This window comes from Lissotriton helveticus, chromosome 12, assembly GCF_964261635.1.
Source record: "Lissotriton helveticus chromosome 12, aLisHel1.1, whole genome shotgun sequence".
In the NCBI taxonomy this organism is placed as follows: domain Eukaryota; kingdom Metazoa; phylum Chordata; class Amphibia; order Caudata; family Salamandridae; genus Lissotriton; species Lissotriton helveticus.
In genome coordinates this window covers 833588479-833603546 of record NC_136073.1, presented here as the reverse complement: position 1 = coordinate 833603546, position 15068 = coordinate 833588479, and the positions used below count along the sequence as shown (strand labels likewise).

At 51.4% G+C, this 15068-nt stretch overlaps 1 protein-coding gene across 9 annotated transcripts in view; it reads left to right on the top strand.

Moving 5' to 3' along the window:
• The window catches only part of RANBP3 (RAN binding protein 3), a 355000-nt gene that overhangs the window by 124594 nt on the left and 215338 nt on the right, over positions 1-15068 (top strand). For all 9 annotated transcript variants that reach the window (XR_013603675.1, XM_078669890.1, XM_078669894.1 and 6 more), the window contains 2 exons: positions 1208-1300; positions 9383-9492. Coding sequence is in view for 8 of the 9 variants with exons in the window: in XM_078669890.1 (XP_078526016.1) it covers positions 1208-1300; positions 9383-9492 (203 nt within the window). In the remaining variant the exon portion in view is untranslated. The remainder of the gene's footprint in view (positions 1-1207; positions 1301-9382; positions 9493-15068) is intronic.

The following is a 15068-nucleotide window of genomic DNA, read 5'->3' as shown; positions in this document are numbered from 1 at the left end:
TAGAGACTTTGAGCTTAGAACATATTTAAATGCATCTCTCTGTGTCTCAATTGTAAACCGTGCTTCCATCCCAAAATGTCAAGACAGGCAAATAGCTATCTAAAGTGCCCTTGTTTACCTGACTTGTTGTCATTTCTATGGCTTTTGAGTACTTATATCGACATAAAAGGAGACAAAAGAGAGCACCTTTCCTTAAAAGAAATAAGAGGAGGAAATCTAAACTTATCAAGAATGCTTAGGTGATACGATGTAAACAGCAAGAACTAATTTAAAATTCCTGCCTGAGGACTGTCCTCACTGCTCTGCAATAAGCACCACATACCATATTAAGTCTTTAGGCAGTAAAGCTGGGTAAAGCAGCTTGAATATGGATTTTCCAAGAGCTTTTCACAAATGGTATGGTGTTTGCACATCTAGAAGAAAGAATAAACTGTTTTTTAAGAAAAATATTACATTTGTGAGGTTTTTTTAAAGGACCTAGCTTGGCCGCATTAAATCGTTCTTAAGTTATAACTAGGGCTTCTGGTTTTATGGTATTTTTTTTATTTTACCATTTCAGTCTGTATTTATCCATATTTATTTTGGGTTTCGTGGAAAAATTAAGCTGAAATTAGTATATTTCCACATTTATTTAATCGATAAATATGCACTCATGCTTGACTCACTGCCAGATTTCAATGATGTGAACACCAGCAGGAAGATAAATCAATGCACTTTTATGAAATGCATATCTACTAGTATTAAAGCCTCTTTACTAAAACTCTTTTCTTTTTAATCCCCTTCAACATCAATTCACACAACTATTCTCCTGGCAGGCATGGCAGACAGTATTTATAATTACTCAAAAAGCAACTCAATTTCCATATTTATCCACATTTAAAAATAAATACAGACGAGAAAAATGTTTTCTGTCTGTATTTATTTGGAAAAATCAGTAAAAACAGAAAACTGAGCCTTAGTTATAACTCGAGAACTGTTTACATGCATGTTGTTTCACCATATTTTTAGGTCAGTTTTCCTTATTTTTAGGTTAATTTTCCTTTTACCGGATAATGTGATAAATGTAATTATCACCCTTTTTAATAAATATCTTAATAATACTTTTGAAAATGATACCAGAAAGAGTAAGATCTAAGTTCTTAGAGAATTGGAGCATTGTGCATGTGTGGTTAAACATTTTTTATTTTTCATCAAATAACTTGCATAGGCCTTCCAAGCCAGAAACCGAAAGAACAACTAAGAAGTGTTCTGCGTCCAGCGTTATTGCAGGCTCCCCAGCCCAAGTCTTTCTCTCCTACAGGTAAGTAACTTTCATTATGAAATTACTTGTATATCAAGGATAACATTTCTAGCCGGTATACGACAAGGAACTTACACATTTAGGGCCTTAATAAAATGTTGCTGTGGTGATGTCATGGATGCATGTTAGTGTTAAGATTTAAAAGCATCTCAGTAAATGGATTAGCCTATTATTATAATCTGTGGGGCTTTCTTGAAAAGTTGATTAAATGTGGAAGCTTTCTCGTGCATTGTTTCGCCACCATCAAAGGAATTCCCCATTCCAATCTATCATGAGGTCCTATGCTATTTTTGCTATTTTAGAACAGCACCAAGGAAAGACACATTCTTTTAAAGGCATATATATATATTTTGTTAATCTTTGCCTAGCCCAGACTGCATGGTCCACAGATCTAAAAATATCATAAACAAAAATGTCTTTTTTGTGGATATTAGAAAATTCAACCACAACAGAATAGAATTCTTTCAACTGCTGAAGCATAAATATATTCTTGGGTCAATCAAGAAGCATTTTCCCATTATTCAAACTAGAAAAACATGATTTGTGGCATATGTAGCTGGAGCTATACATGCTGTGCATTCTCCAGCCATCTAGTGCTGGGCTTGGACGTGTGCAAGTTGTCTTTCTTCTCCACCCATTACCAGTAACAGGCATGGGCAACATTGTTAGATTATTTGTTTTTTTCTCCACCATGTGGTTCCGACAAGTTCCCTAGAACTCTGGTTCAACACCACGTCTTGTTCTCGCCGGGTCCAATTGGATGACTTTCACCATTGACTCCTCTCTTAGGCTGTTGTGCAGAAATCAACTACATGACTGTCCATGTGAAGGATGCCACATCAATTACTTAGAACAGTAATTCATGCAACATGACCTCCGAGCTTTTTTCCGGGTCATTCGAGGGAAGGTAATCCTCATCAAGATGGTGAACTTGACTGCTGAGTAGTTCCTATAAAAACAGGGCGTTCCACACACTTTCCAGCTCTCAGCGCTATCACTGGGAGACTTGCTGTTGTGACAAAAGGTTAAAAAACAAGAAAAGGGTGCAGGGTAGAAACACCTTCATTCCTATTGCCTGTTCAGGGGGCTTCCAAAACCAGAAAAAGCATATTTTAAAAGAAATTTCGCTGGGATTCATGGTGGATCTGCGAATCAATTTTTGACTGAAGCGCGGACTCCCGCGTTTTGTTTACTTTAGGTCCCCGGGTGGGCCAGGTTCCAGGGGCAATTAGACATTAAGATGCGTGGGGCCGCCATCTCCCCGGGGCTAATACTTTGAAATGCGGGCGGGCCACGACCGTCCGTCCCCCCGCCTCCTCCCACGCCCCACCATCAGCCACGGGGATTGCCACTACCCTGGAGCTTTAATATAGTTATAATGCATAGGGGGCTCTAGCTCCAACCACACAGGCATCCCCCGGGGCCGCCACCTTCCCGGTGATAATTTATGGGAATGTGTGTGGGGGGGGGGGGGGGTTGCGGGTGCGGATGTGTGTGTGTGTGTGTGTATGTAGAACAATGAATCAGTGACTAGGTGTGTAAGTACTGGTATGGCTCTGTGAATGGGTGTGTGAATGTTTGTTTGGTAGTGGCAGTGGGTGTATAAATGATTCTAAAGGGGTGTGAGTGGGTGCATCAGAGATGCTGTGGATGATGTCATCATTGATGCTGTGGATGATGTCATCACTAATGTCAATTGAGATGTCATCCGTGATGTCACTGACCATGTAATGAGTGATGTAATATGTGAGGTCATAAGCAGTGCATTGCGAGGGCGCGAGTTATAGTTAACTCAGCTAATTACAACAGCTGAATGTTCAAGGCATGAGTAAAATCTGGCCCAAACTATAACGTCCATGTAACCTTTGTTTTGCAGCGTGAATCTTTCTGGATTCACTATGCTGTGCATTATTCCGCGGTCTTGTGGTTGGGTCCGGATTCGTAGTCTTTTCTTTGTTTTTTTTTTTTTTTTTCTCTTTGCCCAGGTGGGCGTCGGCGTCACACCCCCTTTGGGTGTATTTCCGGTGACGTCGGCATGCTTCCTGCGGAAGCTCCCACTCTTGGGCGCCATCTTCAGATTCTTTTTTTCCGCGGTCGGGTCTGGATCGTTCCCGTTTGGGCTCCAGACATTTTTGGAGAAAGAAGAAAGAAAATACAGAAAAGACGAGGAGAAGTCATCTGAAGACTCCAGGGGACTTCACCGACGAAAGACAAGCAAAGATAAGGCGTTTTCCATCCAGATCTTCGACGACCGTCGACGAACACGCGACCAGAGAGGCCCTGGACGCTCGAGGATGGACAACACGCCGTTCAAGTTCTGCCGTAACTGCCACCACAAGTACGCGCAGAAGGACCAGCACCCGGTATGCAACCTTTGCCTACCGGTGGACCACGAAAGCGGAGACTGCAACGCCTGTTCCGCCTTCACCCCGAAGACCCTTCGTGTGAGAGAGAGGCAGAGGGTAGCACACGCCGCCCTGCAGGGGAAGGCCCCGACCCCGTCGCTCTACGAGCTGGGGATGTCCTCCGAGGAAGAAGACAACGCTGCCGCCGAAGACGACAGCTACACGGTCGTAGAGACCGATTACACGAAGACTTCTGACAAGGTAGGAGACTCTTCGGCCCCCAAGAACCCGAGAGACTCTGAGTCTCGAAAAATCGAGGGCAAGACCCCGAAAGCGCCGACGCCAAAAAAGGCGGCGTCCGCGACTACTCCCAGGCCCAGCGGATCCTCAGAGAAGGAGTCCCCGGCGCCGAGAGCTGCTGATCAGCAGAAGACGTCGAAAATCGTCCCCGAAAAGGATCGATCGACGAGGGAGAAAGACCCGAAACTGTCGACGACGACCAGAGACCCGATATCCGGTTCGACGTCGAAAACTTCGACTCCGAGAGGCACGGCGACGAGCCATCCGTCGAAGAGAGCGGCGGAACCATCCGACGCGGAACACGCGGCCGAGATGGAAAAGAAAAGAAGGCGCCTCGAGGCAGAAATGGAGAACTTCATGCAGCGGAAAAAAGATTTCGACGCAAGGATGAAGGCCTTCACGATCCCTCACAAGACCAAGCCACCAGTGCTGGAGGCGGTCGAGGAGGAAGAAGAAGAGGTCGCCGAAGTCACCGAGCAAGACCAGGACGTCGAGGTGTTCGACGACCAGGAGGAGTACGAGAATCCCCACGAGAGCTACAGCTATGGGGAGGAAGATGAGGGCAGGACAGACACAGAGTCGGCGCCCTATGACCTTCAGGAGGTAGATTACATCGATGTCGACACCGACAGCCCGGAGGAGGTGGTCGACACCTACCCCTCGAGGCCCTCGCCGCCGGACGACATCGGGGCCTACAACGCGGTGATACAATCTGCCGCAGCAGCTTTCAAGCTCAAGCTCGACGAAGAGAAGCAGAAAGCAGACTTCCTTCTGGAAACATTGCTCCCAACACAAACGAGGAGCCAGTTCCTCCCGATGCTCGAGAGCGTCTTGGCTCAGGGGAAGGAAGCTTTCAGGGAGCCCGCAACATGCAAGGCAGTAACTCCCAGAACTGAGAAGAAGTACAAGCATGCCGCAAAGGACCCGGCCTACATTCAGGGCACGGTCTCCGCAGACTCCATTATCACGGCCACAGCAAGGAGGAGGGCTAACGTACCCACTACCTCGGGCCCGCCACCGGATAAAGAGAGCAAAAGGATGGATCTGGTGGGCAGAAGGATCGAACGGAATGCCGCGACCCACTGGCGCATGGCTAATTCCAACGCCCTGGTAAACAGACACATGTACCAAATCATGGAGGGACTGGGGCAGTTGGTGAAGGACTTGCCCCAGGATGCCAAGCAGAAAGCCGAAAAGCTAATTGAAGAGGGGAAGAATGCTGCAAATTCTTGCCTTAAGACGGCCCTGGATGGGGCAGACACCGCCAGCAGGCTCATGATGATGGGCGTCACGGAAAGGAGACACGCCTGGCTCAGGATATCCGGTTTCAAACCGGAGGTGCAACACAGCATCCTGAACACACCATTCAACGGCAGTACGCTTTTCGGACAAACAGTTGATGAGCAACTCAGCCAACTTAAGAAGGATAACGAAACAGCAAGATCCATGGGAGCATTGCAGTTCAGAGGGAACAAGAGGGGCACCCCGTCACGGAGGCCCGGCGGAAGAGGCGGAAACCAGCCAGGTACATCACACCAGGCTTTCCAGCAAACGCACCAGGCAGACTCGCAGGGTCAGCAGGGCCATCAGAAACAGCCCTGGCAGTACCAACAAAGAGGCCAGTCCTTTCGAGGGAGAAATGGACGGGGACAAAATAGAAGAGGGGGCCAGCAGCCCACCTCCAAGTGACTTCAAAAAAATCCGTGTGCCCACCCACAAAAAAGATCCCAGGGGGCAGCACGTACAGATGGGTCAAGACAAACTAGACACCTACGACCACAGGACACCAGTGGGAGGAAGATTAAGATTCCACCTCCAGGAGTGGAGAGGAATCACATCAGACAAATGGATCCTCAACATTATCCAATTCGGATACTGCATAGAGTTGGAGGCGAGGCCAACAAGCAGAAAACCAAGAAGAAAGCCGCTAGCAAGCAAGCAGCTGCAGTGCCTTCAGGAAGAAGCAAAAGAACTCCTGCAGAAGCAGGCCATAGAAAGGGTACCCTTCAAGGAAAGAAACACAGGAGTATACTCAACATACTTCCTGGTACCAAAAGTAGACGAGACAATGAGGCCCATTCTCGATTTACGGTTCGTGAACAAATTCATAAGAACGCAAAAATTCAAAATGACCTCCCTGCAAGAGGTGCTCCCACAGTTGCAGACCGGGGACTTCATGGTCACTATAGACCTCAAAGACGCATACCTGCACATCCCAATGAACAGGAAGCACAAGCACATGCTCAGGTTCACCGTCGGAGAAAGCCACTACCAGTTCACGACACTGGCCTTCGGTCTAAAATCGGCACCAAGAGTTTTCACAAAGTGCCTCGCAGCAGTCGCAGCGCACCTAAGAAGGCAGGGAATACATGTATACCCTTACCTGGACGACTGGCTGGTGAAAGCAAACTCATACCAGAAATGCAAGCTGCACGCACATACAGTGACCAGCACGCTCATAAACCTGGGGTTCTCCATCCATTGGAAGAAATCATCAATGGAGCCGGAACAAGTGAAGATCTTCCTGGGAGCACAGATCAACACCTTACAGGGCAAGGTGTTCCCCAGCGAGAAGAGGGCGAGGGCGCTGGTGAAGGAAACTCGCCTCTACCGGAAGGGACAAGCTCGGACAGTGAGGACGGCGAGCAAGATCATGGGGATGATGGCATCATGCATCCACCTGGTACCGAATGTACGACTCCACATGAGACCCATTCAAGAATGGCTACAGGAGCAATGGTCACAAGCTACAGGCAGTTGGGAGGATCTAGTGGTTGTAACGCACGCAGTGCAGAAGGAGATGACATGGTGGACCATGGAGAACATAGCAAGGGGAAAGCCTCTAACGCCCCCAACGCCAACAGTGACCATCACCACAGACGCATCCCTGAAGGGATGGGGCGCTCACATGGAGGAGCTCAAGGTGAGGGGACTGTGGACACCGACGGATGCCACAAAGCACATCAATTACTTAGAATTGAAGACAATCTTCCTTGCACTGAAGGCCTTTCAAACAAGACTGTACAAGCACAGGGTATTGATACAAACAGACAACACCACTGCGATGTTCTACATCAACAAGCAGGGGGGCACACAGTCCGCACCGCTTTCAACGCTGGCGCAGGAGATATGGAGATGGGCCATCCCTCTCAAGATAGACCTGCTAGCCATACACCTACCAGGGAAGGACAACATACAAGCCGATTGGCTCAGCAGGCAGACATCGGCATCCCACGAGTGGGAGCTCAATGCTCAGGAGACAAGATACCTGTTCGACAGGTGGGGGACACCATCGGTGGACCTGTTTGCCACACGCCAGAATGCAAAATGCCAAAACTTCGCATCCAGGCAGCCCGAGGAGGGGACACTGGGGAATGCCCTATGGATAGATTGGTCAAGGACATTTGCCTACGCCTTTCCCCCGATACCACTGATGCACAGAGTACTGAGCAAGTGCAGAGCGAGCAACATGACACTGATACTGGTCGCACCGCAGTGGGCGAGGCAGACCTGGTACTCGCAGATCATGGAGATGACACAGTGTGCACCCCACAGATTCAGCAGGAGGAAAGATCTACTGTCCATGCAGAACGGAGAGGTACTGCATCCAGAGCCAGAGAGCATGAGCCTAGTAGCGTGGCTCCTGAGGACATAGAGTTCGCACATTTGAGACTACCAGAAAGCACCCTGAGGGTACTTCGGGAGGCACGAAGGCCCAGCACTCGAAAGTGCTACGTTGCGAAATGGAAAAGATTCACAATATGGTGCAGACAGGAAAGACTCCACAATAAGATGAAGAGGGACTCCACAGTGCTAAGGTACCTGACGCACTTACTGGAGAAGAACCTTAGCTCATCCTCGTTAAGAGTTCACTTGGCAGCGATAGTAGCCTACACAAGGGGAGAAACGTGCAGGAGCTTCTTCACATCACAGGTGGTGAAGAGATTCCTAGAAGGAGCGAAAAGGATCGCACCACCCAAGCGGGTGCCGCCACCTGCATGGAACTTGAACACAGTCCTAACGGAACTCATGAAAGAGCCCTTTGAACCACTTCACAAGGCCTCCCTAAAGATGCTAACTATGAAAACAGCCTTCCTGGTTGCGATAACGTCCTTACGCAGAGTAAGCGAGCTTCAAGCGCTGACGCTACAAGAACCATACATACAAATACACAACGATAGAGTTGTGATGAGGACTGACCCACACTTCATGCCGAAGGTGGTATCCAATTTTCACATGAACCAGTCTATACAGATACCGAGTTTTTTCCAAAAACCCACAACCAGCGCAGAGAGAGCTCTGCACACCCTGGACGCCAGAAGGGCAGTCATGCACTACATTGAAAGGACAAAGGGGCACAGGAAAACGAAACAGTTTTTTGTGTCCTTCGCAAACAGCTTCATGGGCAAAGCAGTAACCAAAAGGACCATTGCACGATGGATCGCACAAACAATCCAACTCTGCCACAAACGGGCAGGACAGGAACTGGCTGAGGGGACACGTGCCCACTCCACCAGGAAGAAGGGCGCTACAATAGCCTTCCTGGCTAACACACCCATAGAGGACATATGCCTGGCGGCAACATGGGCTTCGGTGCACACGTTCACGAAGCACTACTGTGTGGACATACAAATGAACAAGGAAGCTCAAGTGGGACAGAAGGTGCTACAGCACATATTCAACACCCAACGCTCATCTTCCACCCAGCCGCCACAGAGATGAGAAACCGCTACAAAATCTATGCACAGCATAGTGAATCCAGAAAGATTCACGCTGCAAAACGAATAGTTTTCTTACCTGTCGGTGTAGTTTTGCAGCTTGAAGATCTTTCTGGATTCACTAGCGAACCCACCCACCTCCGCCAGAAAGATGAGGCTGGAGAGAGAAGAGGTGGTTAACTAAGAATAGACTTTGAAAATACAAAGCGGTAAATACAAACTAAGAAGAACATTGCCATTACTTCGGAAACGAAAGAAACACGGAAAAAAAGAACCCGAAGATGGCGCCCAAGAGTGGGAGCTTCCGCAGGAAGCATGCCGACGTCACCGGAAATACACCCAAAGGGGGTGTGACGCCGACGCCCACCTGGGCAAAGAGAAAAAAAAAAAAAAAAACAAAGAAAAGACTACGAATCCGGACCCAACCACAAGACCGCGGAATAATGCACAGCATAGTGAATCCAGAAAGATCTTCAAGCTGCAAAACTACACCGACAGGTAAGAAAACTATTCGTTTTTTGGTTTGAAAATGTATGTTTATATATTAAATAACATTGACTTTTGTTATTTTTGTATTCTGTAGACTGTAGTATAAGTCTAAATGCTTGTGTCTCGTGATTCACATAATAGAGCATGAATGTTGAAGAAACATATTTCGTTGTATTGCCAGACTCCTTTCGTTCTGCTATCTGTAACTCTTTTGTTGTTTCTCATTCTAGTTCTCAGCAGTGGTACCAATGGTTTAAATATATCTCCTGACACCAGTGGAACAAGTTGCTTGTTAAATAACACAACTGCGTCAAGAAGTGTATTTGGTACTGAAGATAAGGTGAGTGTTATGTGGATGATTTCAGACATGTTTGAGGCCGGGTATAATGGAGTTTTATAATTATTGGTAAACTTTTTTAGTTTGTTTTTTTCCCGGTACAGTTACAGATGAAAAAATAACCGCTCGTGTGCCTGTAAATATCAAGCAAATTTATAAGGGCAAAATTTAATTTTTCTTATGCTGCTCTCATCCACTCTCACTCCCTTGCATCTAAATACATGAAAGTGCAAAGTCTTTAAAAAAAAAAATATATATATATATAAGTGAATAAGTAGACTGATGACAATCTGGAGTGTATGACTTTGTGACAGTAACGTCCCTATTCCATGTCCGATAACAATGGATGGGTAAATGGTGAAAACTGTACTAGATATTTTGCTAGTTTTAAGCATTTTGCTAACTGTATATAAACTTTTGAAATACAGTAACTCAAGAAGTCAGTTATTGAATTGCATTTATCGCCTGTTGTGTGGTACTATTGAACTTCACTTTGAAGTACTGAGCTAGGTAAAGCAAGAATATGAAACCATGTTCTCTAGTGGATCTTCATTATATCTTATAGGCACTGAATTTGTCCTGCCCACATGAGAACCAGGAGAGCTTTTTACAAAATATATACTATACTCCTTTATTTAAACAGACAATTTTTTTAACAAATGTTTTTTAAAACATTTTTTTCATTTCTTTTATTGCGTTATTAGAATCTGAAAGAAACAGGTTAGTATTAGATTCCTTACCTTAGAATATCCCCAGGCGTCAGTCTGGATCCGGAAACTTTTGCGTAGCAGTACCCCTGCGCGTCGGTAGGCGTCGTCTGCAGGCGTCCCCTGCGGCTCTGCGTCCGTCGTCGGCGTCGTGCGCCGTGATGACGTCGCTGGAGTATATAGACGCCGCCTCGGCGCGCTGACGTCAGTTCTTCTTTTTTCCGCGCCAGTTAGCGCAGATCCGAAGAGCAGTACTCCAGTTTTTTGATTCTTTCTAACTCGAAGGTGCTGATAGGATGCCCGGGTTTAAGAATTGTGACGGGTGTGACCGCACGATGTCGGTCACGGACCACCACCGACTCTGCCTCCGGTGCCTGGGCGCGGACCACGACGTGGAGTCCTGCGTCGACTGCCGGGCCTTGACGAGTAAGGCTAGACGGGAGCGGTCCCGCAAGCTACTCGAGCTCCGGGTGTCGGCCCCGTGTCAGGAGCGGTCCCGGTCCGGCCGGAGGTCGAGGGAGCGGTCGCGGAGCCACCACGAGCGCTCCGGAAGTCGTCACCATTCCTCTGGTTCCTCAGGTAAGAGGCACAAGAAGTCGGGGCGTCGTCATCGTACCCCCGACTCCCCCCCGACGCTCGCGCGATGTGGCCGGGGGTTCGGGTGGCCGCGGCTCCGCGTGGGTCGCCGGCGCTGCCTGCTCCATACCCGACGGTCCCTGGGCAAGGCGCGTCGCGCGTGGAGATAGAGGAGTTCCTCATGGCCATGAGGGCGCTGTCTCCTCCGACGGGGCCTGCGGGCCCGGTGGTCCCGTCCGGGGGCCCGAGCGGTTCGGGTGCTCCTGCCCCGACGCCGTCGGGTGCTCCTGCCCCGACGCCGGCGGCTCCGGCCCCGGCGCCGCTGGGCCCTTCAGGGTCGACGCCGGCTGGTCCACCGGCCTCTCCGGCGCCGATTCCATCGGGGCAACCCATGGTGCCGCCTCCGCGCGGCGCCGGGACTCCGACGCCGGCTGGCGTCGGGGCTCCGGCGCCGGCTCCGGGCGGCGCCACCCCCATTCCCTCTCCTACTCCGGACGCGGAGTCGGACCGGCGTCATCCGACGCCGAGTCTGGCGCCGATGGGGCCCATTGACCCCGAGGAGCCGGTCTACATCATTGACTCAGAATATGGTGAGGATGCAGATTATGGAGAGGGTTGGGAGGGGTCTGAGGACCCTCTGTCACGCGAGTGTCAGTACGACGTGGACTGGACAGGTGACTTGGGTGATGCCAGTGGTCTGGACGATTCTCCTAACCCTGGTTTTGTCTCGCCTCCTACTGTGGCCTCGGAGGCTGGGGCTGCTTACTCAGTGGTGTTGCTGAGGGCTGCCAAGGCCTTGCGCCTTGAGCTCCCCGTCGCGGTCGTGAGGCCTAACATCCTCACTGAGGTCTTCAAACCGCAGTCATGCCCACAGGAGCCTCTGCTGCCGTTCAACGAAGCCTTGACAGACGTTCTTTTGGGCACGTGGTCCAGGCCCGCTTCAGGTTCGCCTGTTGATAGGAACGTGGCCAGACGCCACCGTCCGTGTCCGGATGACCCCAAGTTCCTGTCCACCCATCCCACCCCTGAGAGTCTGGTGATCCAGGCCTCGACTTCCCAAACCGCATTCCCGTCGGCCCCGCCCGACCGGGAATCTAAGAGGTACGACCAGTATGGGAAGAAGGTCTTCTCGTCCCTGAGTCTGGGACTGCGGTCTTGCAACACCGCATGCCTCTTGGGCCGCTACACCCACTCTCTGTGGGATACGGTCGCGGAGTGTCTGCCACAATGCCCGCAGGAGGTACGGGCAAAGCTCGGTCAGGCTATGATTGAAGGCCGAGACGCAGCACGATATTCCATCAGGTGTGGTCTCGATACGACCGACTCGCTAGGCAGAGCGATGTCCACGACGGTGGCGATTCGTCGCCACGCCTGGCTGAGATCCGCCAACTTTTCGCCGGATGTCCAAAATACTTAGATGGACATGCCGTTCGATGGCAGTCGCCTGTTTGGCGACAAAGCGGACCACGCGCTGGAGCGCTTCAAGGACTCCAGAGTCACGGCCAAGTCCTTGGGTCTCTCGACCCAGCGCCAGCAAACGGGTTCGTTTCGCTCCTTTTGTGGCCACGAAAGGGGCGGTCCCACACGTGCTGCCAGCCACGCACCGCAGAACACTTCTCAACGCGGTGGCGGCCGTGGATTCCGCCGTGGAGGCGGTCGGGGACAGCGGCGAGGTCAGGCCACACCTCCCCCGCAGCATCAGCCTCCAAATCCTCCTAGTCCGAGCTTTCAGGCCCATGCGACGCCAGTGGGTGGCAGGGTTCGCCATCACCACTCCCGCTGGCGCACCGTCACATCGGACAGGTGGGTGCTGCAGCTCGTCCGAAGGGGCTACTCCCTCCCCTTCGAGACCACTCCTCCAGCCATGCCACCGCAGAACCACCGTGTGTCGGGGGACCACTTGACACTTCTGCAGGAGGAAGTTATGGCCCTTTTGGCCAAGGGGGCCATCGAGCGCGTTCCTGGGCCAGAAGTAGGGTGTGGTTGCTATTCCCACTACTTTCTGGTACCCAAGAAGGACAAGGGGGGCCTACGTCCTATCTTGGACCTACGGAACGTCAACGGCTTCCTCCGGAAGCAGAAGTTCAAGATGTTGACTTTGGCTCAGGTCTTGGCTGCTCTGGACCCACAAGACTGGATGGTGGCGTTGGACTTGCAGGACGCGTATTTTCACATCCCCGTCCTGCCGGCCCACCGACGTTACCTGCGGTTCACGGTAGGCCACGAGCACTTTCAGTTTATCGTGCTCCCATTCGGCCTTACCAGCGCCCCACGGGTGTTCACGAAAGTGATGGCGGTGGTCGCAGCTCATCTGCGCCGGTTAGGGGTTTCAGTCTTCCCCTACCTCGACGACTGGTTGTTGAAGGCGGGCTCGCCCCAGACAGTCGTCCACCACCTTCAGATGACGGCAGACCTCCTGCACGAGCTGGGGTTTTCCATCAATGTGCCGAAATCACACCTGTGTCCCTCTCAAAAGCTCCTTTTCATCGGAGCGGTTCTCGACTCGGCGCAGTTTCGGGTTTATCCTCCGGAACGGCGGGTCCGGGATATTCAGGCTCTGATTCCACTCTTTCAGCCGTTATCCCGGGTTTCGGTCAGGTTGACGCTGCGGCTGCTGGGGCTGATGGCTTCCTGCATCCTTCTGGTGCATCACGCCCGGTGGCGGATGCGGGCTCTGCAGTGGGACCTGAAGTTTCAGTGGGCCCAGCATCAAGGCAACCTATCCGACCATGTCCTGATCTCGGAGGGCACTGCGAGACAGTTGCAGTGGTGGCTTACGGACCGCGATTGGGTCAGAGGCAGATCCCTCTCCCTTCCCCAACCGGAGCACGTAGTTGTGACGGACGCGTCCCTCCAGGGCTGGGGAGGCCACTTGGGAGAGGCGGAGATCAGAGGCATCTGGTCTCCGGCGGAGTCCCGGCTCCATATCAACATGTTGGAGCTGCGGGCGATTCGCCTAGCACTGAAGGCATTCCTCCCCTTTGTCAACAGGAGTGTAGTGCAGGTGTTCACGGACAACACCACCGCCATGTGGTACTGCAACAAGCAGGGCGGAGTGGGGTCGTGGACCCTTTGCCAGGAGGCTCTGCGTCTCTGGCAATGGCTGGAACGTCAGGGTGTGACTCTGACGGTTCAACACCTGGCAGGTTCTCTGAACGCCAGGGCGGACGAACTCAGCCGTCGGTGCTCGGTGGATCACGAATGGCGTCTGAACTCGGACGTGGCGAAAGGCCTCTTTCTGCAATGGGGAGAGCCTTGGTTAGATCTATTCGCCACAGAAGAGAACGCGCAATGTCATCTGTTCTGCGCTTTGGAGTTTCCAAGACGGCACTCGCTCGGCGACGCCTTTCGGCGCGAGTGGAGTTGCGGTCTATTGTACGCCTTTCCGCCTATACCACTTCTGCCCAGAGTGCTGAAGAAGATCAGGCGCGACCGGGCCCAAGTTATCCTTGTGGCTCCGGACTGGGCTCGAAGGTACTGGTATCCCGAGCTACTCAGCATGTCAGTCGGTCCCTCGATCCGCCTGCCCCTTCAGGAGGACCTTCTGTCGCAGCAGCAGGGGACGGTCCTCCACCCGAACCTGTCCAGTCTCCACCTCCATGCGTGGAGATTGAGCGGCGACAGTTGAGGCCATTTGACTTGCCTCCTGAGGTTTGTGATGTGATTCTGGCAGCCAGGCGTCCCTCCACAAAGTCGGTATACGCCTGCCGGTGGAACAGATTTGTGGCATGGTGCACAGCAAAGGCTGTGGACCCTCTTTCTGCCCCTCTTTCCGAGGTTCTCCTCTTTCTTCTCTCTCTTGCCCAGCAGGGCTCTGCTCTGGGCACTATCAAGGGCTACCTTTCTGCCCTTTCGGCCTTTCTGAGGCTGCCTGATCAACCTTCTTTGTTCAGGTCCCCTATTGTAACAAGATTCTTGAAGGGCATCACGCACATGTATCCACCTGTTCCGTTCGTGATGCCTCAGTGGGACTTGAACCTGGTTCTGACTTTCTTGATGTGCGCTCCCTTTGAGCCGCTTCATTCCTGTCCTCTCCGTCTCCTGACTTTAAAGACGGCCTTCCTGGTTGCCATCACCTCTGCCAGGAGGGTGAGTGAGCTCCAGGCTCTTTCTGTCAAACCTCCTTTCCTGTCAATTCATCCAGACAAGGTGGTTCTGAGAACTAGACCTTCTTTCCTGCCCAAAGTAGTCTCTGCTTTTCACATCGGGCAGTCCATCACCTTACCCTCCTTCTTCCCGCCTCCGCATCCTTCAAAGGATGAGGAGCGGCTCCATCGTCTGGACCCAAAACGTGCG